Source organism: Tenrec ecaudatus, chromosome 10 (genome assembly GCF_050624435.1).
Source record: "Tenrec ecaudatus isolate mTenEca1 chromosome 10, mTenEca1.hap1, whole genome shotgun sequence".
Classification (NCBI taxonomy): Eukaryota; Metazoa; Chordata; class Mammalia; order Afrosoricida; family Tenrecidae; genus Tenrec; species Tenrec ecaudatus.
Genome location: NC_134539.1, coordinates 25,930,798 through 25,948,434, shown reverse-complemented (window position 1 = coordinate 25,948,434; position 17,637 = coordinate 25,930,798). Strand labels below are relative to the sequence as shown.

The 17,637-nt window shown below is 39.0% G+C and overlaps 1 protein-coding gene across 2 annotated transcripts in view; it reads left to right on the top strand.

Moving 5' to 3' along the window:
* Window positions 1-17,637, top strand: part of PLAA (phospholipase A2 activating protein) — a 45,180-nt gene extending 27,543 nt beyond the window's left edge. The window contains exons 8-14 of one of the 2 annotated variants that reach the window (XM_075560004.1): window positions 2,059-2,216; window positions 2,844-3,063; window positions 7,164-7,235; window positions 10,525-10,593; window positions 13,858-13,959; window positions 15,680-15,844; window positions 16,896-17,637. In XM_075560004.1, coding sequence (XP_075416119.1) covers window positions 2,059-2,216; window positions 2,844-3,063; window positions 7,164-7,235; window positions 10,525-10,593; window positions 13,858-13,959; window positions 15,680-15,844; window positions 16,896-17,461 — 1,352 coding nt within the window. In that variant the 3' untranslated portion in view covers window positions 17,462-17,637. The remainder of the gene's footprint in view (window positions 1-2,058; window positions 2,217-2,843; window positions 3,064-7,163; window positions 7,236-10,524; window positions 10,594-13,857; window positions 13,960-15,679; window positions 15,845-16,895) is intronic. The other variant, XM_075560005.1, reaches the window with a different exon arrangement.

The window sequence follows — 17,637 nt, the reverse complement described above, 5'->3', positions numbered from 1 at the left end:
GTTGTCCAAGGTAGAATCCAAGCTTTCAAGAAAAATGTGTAACTACCACTAGGCGTTTGATAGAGTCATAACACATAAGGGACAGTCGTAATAAAATCAGTGAGAACACAGAAGACCTGTGCATTGTGTTTAAAAAAAATCATGTAGATCAAAAGATACACTCAAAGTACGAGATCAGTGTTGCTGTGAGAGATGTGAGAAATTCACTGACTTGATTTTAGACTCTACATTGTAACTTTTAAGAAACTACCACTTGCAGAATACTGTCATCTGTACAAGCTGTTAAATTCACATTCTTTCTCAACTACATATCTATGTGATAAAAAAGATTGAATTGAGAAAGAGGGAAGATACTAGAGCTGTCTTCTAATAAAGCAGTCATTAAAGAGACACAAATGTTGAACCATATTAGTCTTCTCACAGCTACAACATTAAAATTTTTTTTACTTTTATTAGAAAAATGTTTCATATATACTGGGTCTATTGTATCTTTTACTCTTCTCAATCTTTATTTCAAGTATAGTAAATCAGTTGTTACAACCCACATAAAAAGGCTTTTGGTGAGTCTAACTACATCTTACGATGCTAAAGGATCTTGAAACAAAATTTGACATATCAGAATTTGAATCTTAATTTTTTTAAAATGTAGCATTTTGTCAGTATGTAGACATTCAGTAAATAACATGCCTACTGTATGCTAGACATTGTTTTAGGCTCTGGGAAATACAGATAACAAAAGGGACAATAGTCATTGATCTCATAAATTTGTATGTTACTGGGGAAGACCAGTAATTAAAATATAAATCGGTTATTAAGTTCTTTGATAATGATTGGGAAAATTGTGCTGCTACTGTGATAAATCAACCTTAAAATGTGAATGACATCGTAGGGAAAACATTTGTTGCCTAAAGTTCAGTTGGTGGCAGGGCCTGATAGAGTATATTTATCTTTTGGAATAGTTCTCATGTTCAGGTTGATGGAAACTCCACCATCTTCCATATTTGGCTCACAGGTCGTCTTGAGCATGATATTCTGTCAGACAGGAAGCAGGATGATGGGCGAGGCCTTGAACTGGTGTACATAACGCCATCCAGATTCCACTAACCATTACTGCGTTATGTAACATCATGGAACTGCACGATGAAGGGAGGTGGTGGGGTGTGGGGACACTGGATAGCTACAACTCCATCCTGTGGAAGGGAAATGTGAATCTCTGGAGGGCAGCTAACTGATGCTGCCACTGAGGCTTTGCTGAGGCAGTAACAGTAAAATCCTTTAGAGCTGAGGAAGCAAACGCTGCTGGTGAAAGTGCCACCGGCAGGATAAACAGCAAGTGCAAAGGAGAAGAAGGCAGGGCAGAATAGTAGAAGATGAGGTCAGAGGGATGCTCTGTAGATTTTACTTGGCTTTTTGCACTACCATGCGGGTTTGGGTTTTACAAGTGAAGGGTTTTGAAGAGCTATGTGTCAGGATCTTCTTAACCCTTTGAAAGAATTCTGGTGTTTCCTGTGTTGACTAAGACTAAGGAGGCTAATAGCAGAACTGGGAGTCCTGTGGAAACAATCGGAGAAATGGTGGTGGCCTCTACCAAGGAGTAGCAATGACTGTGCCATTTTACAGCTAGGGTTGTCAGGGTTGACTGAAGAACTGGCGGTGGGAGTGAGAGAGCAGTTAGGCTCATTCTGCAGCCCTTTCATTAAAGGACTCATTACTGAAATGAAGTGTGTTGTCAGGAAATGTTCAGGAATAAAATTTGCTTTGTTTCCTATGGACCAGTTACTCCTGAGTAGAATCACATTTTAAAAATATATTAAATAAAGTTTCCTTTTAAGCATGATTTTGCTTTTAGGAATGTACTTCTCAGTAGAATTATATTTTTAAAGATTTTGTCTACTAAATTTTTTCTTTCAAATCAAGGTGTGTGTGTGTGTATACACACACACACACACACATATATTCTTATCTATACATTTTGAACATAAAATCTTTTTTTACCTGTTTTTATTTTCTCAGTTTTGCTATGGCATTCCAACTGATTTTCACAATTGTTTTTTTAAGGCACTCGAGATGGACAGACTCGTCTAATCAGAGATGGAGAGAGAGTCGAAGCCTATCAGTGGAGTGTAAGTGAACAACGATGGATGAAAATCGGTGATGTTGTTGGCTCATCAGGTGCTACTCAACAAACATCTGGAAAAGTTTTATATGAAGGGAAAGTATGTCCATTTCTCTTTCTAATCACCAATATCTTAAAGCATTAGACATTTAAAGATTTGATTTTCTCTCTTCCCCATGCTGATAAAGGATTCTTTGGTGTTTTGATATTAAAAATACATTGCTTTGAAGGAATGCTCTCTTCGTCCGTCTGGAGGTTTTTATTATTATTATTCCCATGTAGAAAGAGTTGTGCTTAGTGGACAAATGAACTGTTATCTGTCTTTTACTAGTTAGCTAAACTACTCATTTTGGATAGGGAGCTTCTGTGCCTCCGTCCCTTCTTGCCCTCTTGCTGTCACTTAGTCAGACACGAGGGACACCTCAGAGAGCTGTGATGCCTGCGTCTTTGAGATCAACCAGATAGACTGCTGGGGCCTAAATCCAATATGTAGCCACAACCCACGGACGTTCTCCCAGTGAAATGCTTGTTTTGTATTTTTCTTACTATTTTATATTATGTTATTCTTTTTGTGCCAAAGAAGACTTTAGCATTGTATTTTAGAAAATGTTTAAGTTGTAATTGTTAAAATAACGCATAATGTATGATCTGTTATGTATGCCACTGAAATATATAAGAACAAGTAAGTTAATAATAATTTCATTTCCCTTTTATATTCCTATTAAAGGAATTTGATTATGTTTTCTCAATTGATGTCAATGAAGGTGGACCATCATATAAATTGCCATATAATACCAGTGACGATCCCTGGTTAACTGCATACAACTTTTTGCGGAAGCACGATTTGAATCCCATGTTTTTGGATCAAGTGGCTAAGTTTATTATTGATAACACAAAAGGTCAAACATTGGGGCTTGGGAACACCAATTTTTCAGACCCATTTACAGGTAAGTAAGAGTTTCAAATAAGTTGGTTTTTTTTTTCAAATAAGTTTTAGTGCTTCTGTAAGTATTGGTTGATTTTTTTCCTTCTAATATATTTGAAACACCTATTATACTATTTAAAGTAAAAATCAAGATCTACAGCATTAGACAGTGACTTCACATTTATATTTTTTGTTTAAAATGATAATCTATTTTATTGAATAACTAAATTATTAATAAAGTACAGCAGTACTGTAAGTGAAATGTTAAAAGTAATCTGTTTTTACATTTTTAAAAAAGAATATAAATTCCTGCCCCTTTAGAAATATGTCGTGGTCAAATTCGGTATACAGAAATTGTGTTTTGAGTCTAACAACTACTTTTGTATCAAATTAGGACTGAACAGTGAGTGCTTTCACTTTATATGTGGTTTGTATGCTACATGTTCTTCATAAATTAGTTGTTTGTAAATGTGTGTACCGTATCTAATATGTTGTAGAGGGCTTAAGTTCTCATGCCAGGGCATAACTGATTGTTCTGCTGGCATTGGCCTGAGTCCTGGGTCCTGGGAACTAAGACCATGGTATATGAAGAAATAAAATGTTTTCTTAGGTACCTAGGCAGCTTTAAGTAAATACTTGAAATTGTCGCTCATTTTTAAGGTTTCCCTGTCATTACTCCCGACTCTGCTTCTGTGTTGTCGTATTCTTCTTAGTTCACAAGGACTCCCTACTTTGTCCCTGTCTCAAGTCTCTGTTTAATTCTCTGTTGCTCTTTCCCATGACTGTCCGGTGCTCCCAAATGATCACTTACCCTGATTCAGAGTTTCATTTGCTATTGATATAATAAAGTTGAGCTTATTTGTGAGTTGAGTTAAACAGAATTACTAAACTACGCAGTTCACTAATGAATAAATTATAAATGAAAACGAATAATAAGGTGTTTCATTGCCAGTAGTTACTGAGTAGAACGTGAGAGATCGCATAAAAGGGAAAATGCAGGCTCGCAGTGCTGTGTGAGCTCTTGTGGAACTGAGAACAGATCCAACAGCTACTTGGCTTTTTTCTTTTTGGTCTTTTTAGACACTGACTTTAGATGCTTGCTTGTGTTTGTTGTGGACAAGTTAGTTTATTTCCATAGCAGAGTAATAAAATTGACACCACACATTTATAAAGATATAAAAGGAAATCCATTTCCTCTGTAGCGCTCGTGCCCTTTGCAATTCTCCTCTCCAGTAGGGTGTGAGCCTCAGTGGATACGGGCAATCTTGTTCCCTGCTGCATCCTCAGCACTGTTTGACACATGACTTAGTGAGACCAGGGGCTCTCTGAAAGATTAACATTAGTGCCTGTGGTTTTGATAGCAACAGCAACAGCAGGGCTTCAGGAGAATGTGTACAGGAACAGGGCCAGGAACCGATGTGTGTGTTTAGTATTTAAGTAGTGTCCACCTGTGATTCTATTTCTACATTTCAGTTTGTCATGCTCGATGCAACATCTGTTCAGGATTATCTGACCACATACATCTGGTCCCAGGGGGTTATAATAGAGAGCAAAAATTATGATCAGAGAAGGGGACCTAGCAATTGAAATACACTTCTTACACGCAAGATATATATCTCATGTCTTGTATTCAAAGCAATTGTATTTCCAGGCATATATAATGATACAATACCTACAGTAAGACTCTTCAAAAAGGTCATGGAAAAATTCCACTATCTTTTATTTTCATTTTTCCACAAATATTTGAAACGCATGTGTAACATAATATATATGTCATGATAGTCATAAGCACCCACGTTATACTGGCTTTTGTTTATAGCAGGCGTCCTCAAACTACGGCCCATGGGCCACATGCGGCCCACTGAGGACATTTATCTGGCCCACCGGTGTTTTTGCCCCTTTTGTTTTTTTACTTCAAAATAAGCTATGTGCAGTGTGCATAGGAATTTGTTCATAGTTTTTTTTTTTTAATTATAGTCCGGCCCTCCAACGGGTGTGAAGGACAGTGAACTGGCCCCTGTTTACAAAGTCTGAGGACCCCGGCTTATAGCATATGTGCTGGCTGTCTAAGAAGTGTACTGGACAAGAGTTTAGCCTTCAGCTTGTGGCCAGCAACAGGCAGTCTCTTGTATCATGCAGCTGTGGAGAGTTGTAGCATAATTTCTTTTTTGGTAATTGAAAGGGGTTATATAAATTTATTTCTTTATGTAACAATTGATTAGATAAACGTACCATTTTCAATGTTTAGGTTTCATTTTATTAAAAAAAAAAGTCAAATCACTAAAGGACAAAATCCCCGCCAAAAAAAAATACAATCTGTATCTGTTCTTTATTTACAGATAACTGGTCACTATGAAGGCACAGATTGATTAAAATCTGTTTATTCAAATAATCCGAATATTTCATGCATCACAACACTGACAGCACTGCACACTATAGTGTCATATTCCCTCCACTGCATCAGGAGAAAGTGAGAAAGTAATTTCCAGTGGTTTTGCTTCTTTTTAGTCACCTTATTAAATCGAGGTTAATTGGGACAGTTTTCTCTTTGGCATAGATTGTCTCAAAGCACTGTTCATAAACTTATCTCAGTTCAATCCTGCCTCTTCTTTCCATCTCCCTCCCATTGTACATGCAGGGTAGAGCGCTAGGAAAAGAGCTTCAAACTGTTGACCAGGCAGCCAGTGGAGAATTCCCACGGTGCGCTGAAGTCTTACCCTGTGTGCTGGGTTCCTACAGTCCCCATAAGGCAGGGAGCTCCACGTGATCATTCATATGCAAAAACTTCTTCCATTGTGCTTGCAGAGGGAGAGATTTGGTTCTACTGTATAAGCAGATACAATTCATTTTAGGAATGGGAACTTCTGATGGATAATTTTATGACAGTCCCATTGACTGTGTCTTTAATATAACTAAACCTATTTTTTTCTGTGTGCAAAATACCTTTTCATTTCTATTGTTGCCTTAATGGTCAACTTTAGCCATGGCAACATGTCAGGCAAGAATTTCTTATTACACATTGGTTTAGAAACCCCCAGCGGTTGTATATGCCTATGGTATGCCTTCTGCTGAGAGCATATGAGAGTGCTTGATGTCGAGGTAGACATATAAGACATTATAGCCCGGGTAATTCCTAGCATCTTCTATGGGAATGCTTTCTAACAAAATGAACTTACTGGGGAATACTATTGCTTTGACAAAAAGAGGCACGTGGTGATTTTCTTCATGGATTGAAATAATTTCTTAGTTTAATTGCCTTTCAAACTACTACCGTGAGTGCCTCCTAGCTCCCAAGTACAGCGGGACCGGCGCTAGTCAGAGCACCGAACAGCACACAACTGGAAAATCAGTGAAGGCTATTTGCTCAGCCTCGAGCCAGGACAGTTTGCAAAAACAAAAATTCTCCATGCTGGGCAAGTTCAGCTCCACAGAAAGCTGTAGAGCTAAAGAAAAAGATGGTAACAGATGTGGAAAAGTTGCTTAATGAGGTGATTTGGGACCAAACACAAAAACAACTCTTCCTCGGGCGGGGGATGGAGTGGGGAGCTGATGTCAGGGGCTCAAGTGGGAAGAGAATGCTTTGAAAATGATGGTGGCAGCATGTGTGCAAATGTGCTTGACACATGGGATGGATGTATGGATTGTGATGAGATGTAAGAGCCCCAATAAAAGTATTTTTAAAATTTTTAGAAAAACCAAACCCTGCTTAGCACATTTATGATCACTGCTAAGACATATATATATATATGTATATATTATTATAATTTCCCCCAAAGATGCCTAAAGTATAAGCAGGACTAGACTATGATAATGTGCTTTCGCAAATTGCAGAACGTATTGAAAATGTTAAGTGGTTCTTTTTTGTTGTTGTTAAGTGATTCTTGACTAATTTTTCTGATATTTAACTTTGGGTGCTGAGCTGTAACAAGGTTTAAAATTAAGAGACAAAACTTGGGGGCAACATTTGGCATTTTTTCCCTCCACATCAGTCAGACTTCTGAGTATAATTTGTCATGTTGTCATCTGTTGGCTTTGTTTTTCTCTAAGGGTGGACTTGTCTAACATGAACATGCCGTCGGTGGGATTCAGCGGTCTTACATGTTTCCTTTGTTCTGCGCACAGGTGGAGGGCGGTATGTTCCGGGCTCTTCCTCGGGGTCTTCCAACGCACTGGCTGCTGCAGATCCTTTCACAGGTGGGCTGGAGTTTTGACCAGTATCTCCTTCCTCACTAGTTACAGTGCATTTTGGAGACATCTTCAGTACTAATAATCTTTGAGTACATATTTCCAATCTTGATGGATCTGTTTTTCTTTTTAATTATTGCTTTTTCTTTGGAGTATTTTGGTGGATTTTCTTGTGACTGTTAAATACTGCATAACTGGAACTCACTGTTTTCTCACTGATCTTGCCTGCCACGAGAGCAGAATCGTTCAGAGATTGAAGGAGCCACGTGAGTGTCTGATACTGTACGAGCCGTGCAGGCAAGGTTGCTCAGGCATACTTTGACTTAGCATGGAAGTGACAGGCCACACAGCCACCCAGGACCAGTTTTTCTAATATATTATCTTTGTGGAATCCTTGAAGTATCTGTCCAGCTCTTCAGAGTGAGTTTATTTATCACGGTAAGGAGGCTTCAGCAGTAGTGCTCCTGGAAGAAATGGTCAGTAGTGGACTTCAGTGCAGCTGGAGCCATCGATGTCTTCAGAGTAGTTCTGAGTACGTGGTGCTGTTGGTGGGTCTTTAGCCAGAGTTCCCGGGCAGTATGCCCAGCTTGGGAAGAAATTCACAGCCGATGCATTAAGAGCTACACAACCAGCAGCCTGCATAGTACTGCCCCTGTCCACACATAACCAGAGTGAGGTGCTGGCATTACTCCCATTATGCTTCCTTTGCCCGTGAGTGCATTGGTGACCCGGATGGTTATTCCGATTCTTACTGATAACCAGTGTGATAGGACAATCCACTCTCAAGTCATCCCTGTCATGTCACAGGAACTCTGAGGTGGGATTGATTGCAGGTCGAAATAGCAGAAAGTATATGAAGAGTGGGTAGGGAAGAGGCCTTTCTCTTAGCATATTTAGCACTGTCAGTGCTGAAGCTGGCACCAACGGAGTTCACCAATTACATTGGCAGTTTTTTTCGGGAACAGGACGAACACACCAAGCTTCAGCTGGCCTCTGCAAGAGCAGAAGGCCTCCTGGAGCCAACATGCAGAGAGCGATCTCCCTGTTGTAGTGTCAACACTGGGACCGCAGCCGTTTTGGAGACCTGAGGGGGCTGCAGAAAGTTTGTGGGGCAGTGGAGTTAAAAGATAACGGAATTGTTCCCCAAAACCGATGCCCCCCCCACCCCTTGTATGCAAGATAGTGTGTACTAAGCAACATAGGATAATTTTGTCGAACTATTACCAGTCATGGAGTGGAAAAGACGTAGTGTGCTTCTATGAATTAATAGCCGTTGACCCGCTATGGGGCAGTTCCATCCTGACTTAGTCTTGGTGAGTCAGAATGGACTTGAGCGCACTGGGTTTGGAGCTCTTTTGTTTCTTCATGAAAATAAAGAACAGCACCTCCATATCTGAATTGACTTACCTAATGCATGTCCACATCTAACAGAATGTATGGAAAACATTTAAGTACTCAATGTGTGTTAGCAGCAATATGATTTTTTAATATGATTATTTTTTATGTTGTTTTTAATTTTACCTGTAATGCCTGGTTAAAATCAGTCTTAATGATGTTGTTTTCCCTCATGTGGTTCTCAAACTTCTTGTGTGCATTAGAATCGTGTGAGGAACTGGTTTCAATTACTTAACATAAGGTCACCCTCGAGATTTCAGTGTCCTAGATTTGTGAGTTCACTAGACGGGTAGTGCAAACATTCGCATTCGATTACTCACATGAAGTTGGATGTTTGCAACAACCTAGTGCACTGTGGAAGACAGGCCCGGCTTTCTGCTTCCCTGAAGGTTATAAAACCCTCAGAAGCAGTTCAACTCTGTTATACATGGGGTTGCCATGAGTTGGACTTGCCAGACAAATAATGGTTTTGGTTTGACATCCTTCCCATAAAACTCTTGATTACATAGTCTTGTGTAGGTTTGTTCCGTTATTCTGAAAGACTCCCTATGTGTTTCTAAAGTAGAGCTGGTTTTTAGAACCACGTGGTCTTGGATGGGCTGTGGGAATCTGATTGTTAACAGGTGATTCACTTAGGTAGTCAAGGAACCACATTTAGAAAGATGTTGGAGCATACTCTGCTGCGGGTAACCGAATGCCTTAGACAGGCTACTCTGATTTCTAAAATATTGTAAATAATAATGGTGTTGAATTATTAGTGACTCATAACAACCCTGTAAAGGGTTTCTGAGACAAAATCTTTATGGGAGCTTGAGAAGCAGACTTTGCTCTTAGCAGCGATTGCTTAATCCTCAGTGCCACCAAGGCTCTTTCTGAACAAGTCCAGGCCCTAATTTTCTTTACACCCCAACATTTCTTTGTTTTGCTGTTTAATGAAGCAATCAGGAAATATAATCTCCAATGTGACATTATTTTAGCATATAAGACTCTCAACCTAGACTCTTTCATTTAGCTAATAAGCCTGTGCTTTTATTTCAGAAGAATGAATAGTGTTCACGCCAGGGTGCAATTATGGCATGATGAAGCACACAGCATGCCTCTAGTTTTTAATGCTTCCTTCCCCGCCCTATCATGACCCCCGTTCTTACCTTACACATCTGGCTAGGCCAGAGCATGGACACTGGTACACATCAGAGCTCTTGACACATGGAATTCAGGACATACACTCCTCATGACCAATAATGAGAATAGCGATACCAAGAGGGTACGTGGAAGGTGTCGGGAGAAATGGGAAACAGATTGCAATGATTGTCTTTAAACCGACCTCCCTCCCCACTCCGGAAGTGAATAACAGAAACGTGGGTGAAGGGAAACAGCAGGCTGTATAAAATACGAAAATAAAATTATAAATTATCAAGGGTTCACGAGGGTGGAAGGGAGGGGAAAAAAGGAGCTGATACTAAGGGCTCAAGTAGAAAGAAAACATTTTGGGAATGATCAAACTTGGTCAAGTGCGCTTTGATACAATTGATGTATGGATTATTATAAGCGCTGTAAGAGCCCCCAACAAACTGATTTATTAAAAGTAAATAAAAGTTCACATTACATTAAGAATCCTTCTAGCTTCTTTCGCTAGTCTACTGCTGCTTTTGCAGTGAATTAACATCTGCAATTATAATGTATATGTGCCTTCCAAATTATTTTTCAGCTAACATCTATTGCATGTCAGCATCTAAGCATTTTTATGTATGATAATTGCGGAACATTTTGCGTGTAAAATAAGACCCATTGCAGAGTGCGCCTGCTCCTGCAAGTGCATGCTTGTATGTAGAGAAGGGAGCAGGCTGAGCTCTTCCCCAGCCTGTGGCCGCCCTTGCTCACGGGGAGTGTTCTTGCTTTGTAGGTGCCGGTCGCTACGTACCTGGTGCCACTAGTGTGGGCCCTTCCATGGATGGAATTGATCCATTTACAGGTGAGAGCTTTTCAGTTCTCTCTTCTTAGATTTGAAAAATTCATTGAAAACTTTTTCCAATGGGAAGATTTTAAGAAAATGTATACCATTTTCTTGCCTGAGAACTTTTTATATGATAAATTAAGACCAAATTTCTTGGCCTACTATTAGAGTTTTCCCAGAATTTTCATTAGGGTACCTTAAATTTATATGGGGAGCTTCCCCATGCTCAAGTGAGATACTGCGTTAGAGTGAGTCTTGGTAAGGATAGTTGTTTTTGTTAGGTTACGTCAGATCAGTTCTGACTTTTGTACACAAAATGAAACACTGCCCAATCCTGGACCACCCTCACAATTGTGCTGCGTTTGAGCGCATTGTTGCAGGAAGTGCTGTGATGAGACTGGCCTCTGCACTCCTACCACACAGTCTTCCTTGCCAGCCCCCTTCGTTCAAAACCCCCTGCCATTCGGTTGATTCTGACTATAGGAATTCTGATTTGTAAATCTGAATGGGCCTATAGCCACATTTCCCCAACAGAGTAGCTGGTGGGCTTAGCACAGGGGTCCTCAAACTTCTTAAACGGGGCCAGTTGACTGTCCCTCAGACCTGTTGGAAGGTTAGACTGTAGTTAAAAAACAAACAACTATGAATTAATTCCTATGCACACTTCACATACCTTATTTTGAAGTAAAAAAACAAACGGCAAAAAACCCCACGGGCCGGATAAATGTCCTCGGTGGGCAGCAGTCTGAGGATGCCTGATTTAGCGGTTCACAACCTGTAGGTCGTGACCCCTCTGGGGGTCGAACCACCATTTTACAGTGGTAACCCGATTCATAACAGTAGCAAGCTTACAGCTGTGAAGTAGCAATGGAAAAATGTTATGGTTGGGGGGGGGTCCCATGAGGAACTGTATGAAAGGGTCGCAGTGTTAGGCAGCTTGAGAACCACTGGTTTAACCCTTCAACCTCAGTCCAGTGCTTATTCAACACTGCCACCAGGGCTCCTTTTACACTAGGGTCTGGAATATTCTATCTCTCGAGCAGCTCTTTAAAAACTATTTAACATGTGACCTAGAGTCGATACATCGTATTTGTTCATTCCTTGTTGCATTTGAGCAGTTGAGTGTGTAGGACCATCCAACTTGCCCTCCAAATACCAGCATACTGGTTGGCTAGGGAAAGAGTGAAACCAGCAGAGGGTACAGTGGTAGGCAGTTACTTCGAAGAAAGATGCCTTCGAGTCCCCCAAAGAGAGAACCCAGTGCTCCGTAAATTTCTGGAAAGTGGCTCCGGCTCCTTTAAAACAACGCAATGCAGAAAACGTTGTGTGTGCGTGCATGTGCATGCTTCATTCTGGCTGTCAGTAAAATGCAAAGCTACATGTGTTGTCTGCTTCCTGCAAATGTGACAGAGTTCTTGGTATTTATTTTCTCTGACTTGAATTATTATATCTAAATAAAGACATACAAAAGAGAATCATGCATAAATACATGACATTGAGCGTAATTGTTGCTGTTGTCAGATTCTATGAAGTTGATTTTCAATTCATAGAAGCAACTCTGTAAGATTGACAAATTCTCCCATCAACTTTTCTAGGTTATAATCACTCCTATTTAATTTTAGAATACTTTTCCAAGGAACTCACTGAGGCTTTTTGAACATCCACATACACTTCCTTCTCGGTTACCCACCCCTCTCAGAAGCTCCCGTTGTATCTACTGTGCGTTTTCTTCGGGGACCATTTCATTAACATTGCATTCTCTGCCCCACAGCTACACTCTTAGGAGTGAATGCGGGAGTGCAGGGAATACATTTGGCTTCTATCCGATCATGCCAATAAATAAATACCTTATGCTTTAAAAACAATTTGTACATTTATCTCCTTGTGTCATTTTATTGTACATACTTTCTTCCTTTCTTATTCCTAATCTCAGAAGATTAAAATTATATATGTGAAAAATGCTTTAACATTGAAATAAAAATGGAATTAAGAGTACACGCTTGTACCACATATTGTCCATTCAGGCAGTAGCTAACAACTTCATGTGCATCCGTGGCCCCGTAAGGTTATAATAGAGTTTAAAATTCTCAATCAGAATGAGACATAGCAAATACAAGTTGTCCTTGTGTCGCTTGTATACAAAGTTGCGCCGTTAGATGTATAGTGGGATGTGCATAATCCATATATATATATATAATATATATATCTTGCCGTCATGTAACAGCTGTCACTGCTTGTGACTTTCTTTTATAAAGTTCTCCATTTAACAGTCTATGCTTTGACTTGTAGGCCACAGCAGCAGCCAGCCTTGTGTATCGTGTCTGTGTCATGGTATATATCTCTGCTTAATTTTCTTTGGGAAATATCACCATGAAGTGTGTCATAGGCACGTCACACTGCAATCATGACGATCTTCACAAACAGAGATACTCCAAGGTGTTAAAGGATCTACTCAGATAATACTGCATGGTTCATGAAAATTGAAGAGGGACCTATATCAGATAGAAATTGATGATGTGGATTGAGGCTCAAACACAAAAGCATATCCTGTGCACATCAGTGAACCCTGGTGAAGCACAAAACTTATTTTGATATGCTTAAAGAAAAAGCAGGACTAGACTGTTGTACGGTGTTCACACAACATCCAGATCATGTAGCGTTCCCTCTGTATAAATTAAGATTGAAGTATAAATAAATTATAAATCAGAACCAAATTATGCTTTAGTTGGTCATTATTTTTTACTAAGTATTATAAAATATTCCATTTTCCAGCTTTTTTACATTAGGTAATGAGGCTTGGGTAGTGTAATAGGGACTTAAATTTAAAAATTAAGTATAGCATATTTGGGCATCTAAATTGCCAGAAGTTAGTAACTTAAGGATGGTATAGGAAGAAGAGTATACAATATTTATAATACATTTAGAGTAAGCAATTATAAAGGGAAACGCCACTATGCCTGAAGGAAGATGAGATTGAATGATTCCATAATTGTTTTACATTTTGATCTTTCTAAAATTTATAATTTAGGTTGAATACCAAAAACATTTAAAAAGTAGAAAATAAGATATAGAAAAGCCTTGTTCTATACTTAAGCTCCTATAAAAACTAAAGTATTATTTCAAGCAAATACAATATATAAAATCTTGTCAATTTTTTGAGGTTGATTAGCTGTATTGCATGTATCGAATAGTTGTCTGAGTAATTGTAAAAACAAAGTTACAATATTAGAAGACTAATTTTTGACTACTGTTATTACTCATCATCTTCTATTCTGTAAATAGGGAACAGTGCTTACCGATCAGCTACATCCAAAACAGTGAATATTTATTTTCCAAAAAAAGAAGCTGTCACTTTTGACCAAGCAAACCCAACACAAATATTGGGTGAGTATATTGTTATGAAATGGTTGTTTTCACACATTCCCACAGACTGCAGCTTTCTCAGGTTCTCCTCCTCCTACCACACTGGGAGCTTGGTGCTTCTGTGAAGAGATACGTATATTGTGTTAGGTTAACAAAGGACAGACAGAGGATGACTGTACGGGGTTTGCTGTGAAGGAGTTTGAAGAAAATTGAAAATTATCGATGAGAAAAAGGCCAGGAAAAGGGGGCTCGGGGGGTTTTGCCCCCCACAATGACACCTACTCATTTTTAGAAGCTAGCAAAGGGCAGTCCTAGAGAATTTTGATAAACCTGTCCCATTCGTCGTACAATTATGGTCTTGCCCAAGCAGGCTTTGTTTAGTTCCCTAAACTCCAAGCAAGATTGGAAAGGATGTTGATTGAGGCCCTCAGCTGTGGTCAAGCTGATCATGTTGATATGGTGTAAATAGAGTGCAGAATTCTTCAGGGAAGCACTAGAGAGATGGAAACACTAACCCCAGAAGTGGATAGACCTAGGTGGAAGATAAGTCAGGAAACAGTAGCTTTACATTTCAATATTTTTGTTTAATAAAGGTTTCTATAATTTTGTAGTAATACTTTTTTACTTACTGTCACGTGAATGTGGCTAGAAATGGCAGTATTTCCATTTGATATGTTTTGTAAACACAGATGTCCAAATGGAACTAAGTCAATAAATTAAATGTTAGAGACATTTTAAAGGACTTTTTAATAAATTTAATCGTTGTGGAGAATACACATAGTAAAACCCACTTCATTTCTGTTCCTAGACATAATGGTCAGTGACATGTTACCACATGTCAATATTCTCATTATTTCTGTTCTAGTTGTCGCTTCCATTTATTGGATCTCCTTGCTCAACTTTCCCTATTAGCCTTTAAAACAGCTATTGACCGTTTTCTTTTTAATTTTTTTAATAGAGTACTCAAATCTGAAAATCTTGATTATTCTGAACTAAACTATTCCTTAGGTAAAGGTGGCTTCAGGAATAATTCAGTTCAAGATTTGAAATTCAGGGCCATGATCTAGAGGACTTTTAGTCTTAGAAGGTCCAGTAAGTGGATTCCTTAAGAAATTGACATTTTCTTCCATATTCCCCCCCCCCCCCCTTTCTATCAGGAGTTATCTGTTTCCGATCAGAGCGTTGAGTAGTGCTAAGAGGCACCATCTAGTCTTTCTAGTCCCTGGGTAAAGGAGGTGATCGATAGTCCAGTGCAGACAAATGAGCCCTGTAGTCCAGTTGCTTCTTTGTACAAATAGACATTTAAATTTTGGACTAAATAATTGACAATCAAAGAGATTGATTTTAAATTGGCCAGCAATTGGTTGCACATTTTCTCCCTGGGAAAATAGGGGATTGACTTATACTTGAATGTATACTACATTCTATTGCTTTCAAACTACTTCTAATTGGTTGCATGTAGGATAGAGTTTGAAACTTTATTTAAAGAAAGCATTCAGGTTTTAGAACATAGCAGTTAAAATGAGAATGATCGCAGCACCATTTGTTTTACCATCTTGTTTTCAGCCTAAAATACGCCCACAACTTTCTCTTTCTTTTATGGTCTTTCTTAATTGCCTTGAATAGTAGTTACTCACCGCAGTGTATGGTGGAGTTCACTCTTATTTTTAAAACTTGTATTCATGTATTATCGGACCAGTTCTAGATGGGTGATGCTGCAGGTGTGATATTTGGGTTCTAGGTAAACTGAAGGAACTTAATGGAACTGCAATTGAGGAGAAGAAGTTAACTGAGGATGACTTGATACTTTTGGAAAAGATACTGTCTTTAATATGCAATAATTCTTCGGAGAAACCTACAGCCCAGCAACTCCAGATTCTGTGGAAAGCTATTAATTGGCCTGAAGGTACACAAAGACTCTTTGAAATATAAGGTGGCTTTTCATTTCTATCACTATTACTGATGTTTCTGGATTAAATAAGCAAGCACCTGTCTGATTAAAAGTTTGAAAAACTTCACAAAAAACCAACGTACAGTGCTAACACCGTAATAACAGTTTTTTGGTCGCCTATCTTGGGAAATTTTAAGAGGTAATCGAATGATCTTCCTAACTACCATTTTCTGTACAATTTCAGTGCATTTGTGGATTCTTGGTAAGCCACCCACCCCCAAATTTTGAAGCATCTTAGGTCAAGACTACAATCTTTTGATCTAAGTGTTTGCTTTTTAAAAATTTTAGAAGTTAATTTCAAGTGTCTTGCCCATTATTTCCACTATAGATTTTTTTTTTTAAATAAGAAAGCCCACGTTGTGGACTTGGCAGGTCACTTAATGTGTTTTAGTGTCTCTGTGTTGTGCTTGTGACATAATTAAGATTCCTGGTTTAACACTTGGTTTTTACAAACACTTGTTCATAAATGATGCTTTACGTTACTATGTGAAGTGGAGCATAGTATCCAGTTGCCTCACTTTTAGTATTGGTAAGATCAAGTGCATTTATTCATATGTTTTCTATCAGAGCTGTCCCTTATCAAAAGTTCCATCTACCTATAAACGTCCTATCAGCATTTGATAGCTGGAATTCTTCCAAAAGTTCCAACATGAAAAGACCTTTCCTCTGTTCCACTCTTTGGTCTTGTTTTAGAATATTTGCAAACAGCCGCCACTCCGTTGATCCCACAAGGATCTATGGAATACCCGGGCTGTTCGACAACCTGAGACCCCCCACTTTTAAAGCAGCATCCTCCTACAGCAAGAACCCAGTTTGCATAAACACAAATGAACAATGAGCACAAGCTTCAGAAATCTACATGTTATAAAGCAGGCCCATGGTTCTTCATATTTTCTAAATGTGAATTTTTGAATTTATTTTAATTTTGCATTACTTAACTTGAATTAGTTGTCATGAGAGTTTTCTGTTTATACATAGACATTAATGAGTTGTTTCTTTTTCATAGATATTGTCTTCCCTGCCCTCGACATTCTTCGACTGTCCATTAAACATCCCAGTGTGAACGAGCGCTTCTGCAATGAAAAGGAAGGGGCCCAGTTCAGCAGTCACCTTCTCCACCTTCTGAGCCCCAACGGAAAACCAGCAAACCAGCTGCTTGCTCTCAGGACTTTTTGCAATTGTTTTGTTGGCCAGGCAGGACAAAAGCTCATGATGTCCCAGAGGGAATCACTGATGTCCCGTGCAATAGAACTGAAATCAGGGAGCAATAAGAACATCCACATTGCTCTGGCTACATTGACCCTGAACTACTCTGTCTGTTTTCATAAAGACCATAACATTGAGGGGAAAGCACAATGCTTGTCAGTAATTAGCACAGTCTTGGAAGTTGTACAAGACCTAGAAGCCACATTTAGACTTCTTGTGGCTCTTGGGACACTTCTCAGTGATGATTCCAATGCTGTGCAATTAGCCAAGTCCTTAGGTGTTGATTCTCAAATAAGAAAATATGCCTCAGTTTCAGAACCAGCTAAAGTAAGTGAATGCTGTAGATTTATATTAAACTTGCTGTAGCAATGGGGTGGGGGCTAAGACTTTAAATTGTTTACTTTTATTTCTTTCTCACATTTTACATGACTGATTACTGATGATAAAACAAAATACTGTGGATGAAGTAACGTTTCAGATATTGTAAAGTGGGGGGGAGAGGGGTGACAAAAGGAAAAATAAAAAAAAAAGTTTTGCACTGA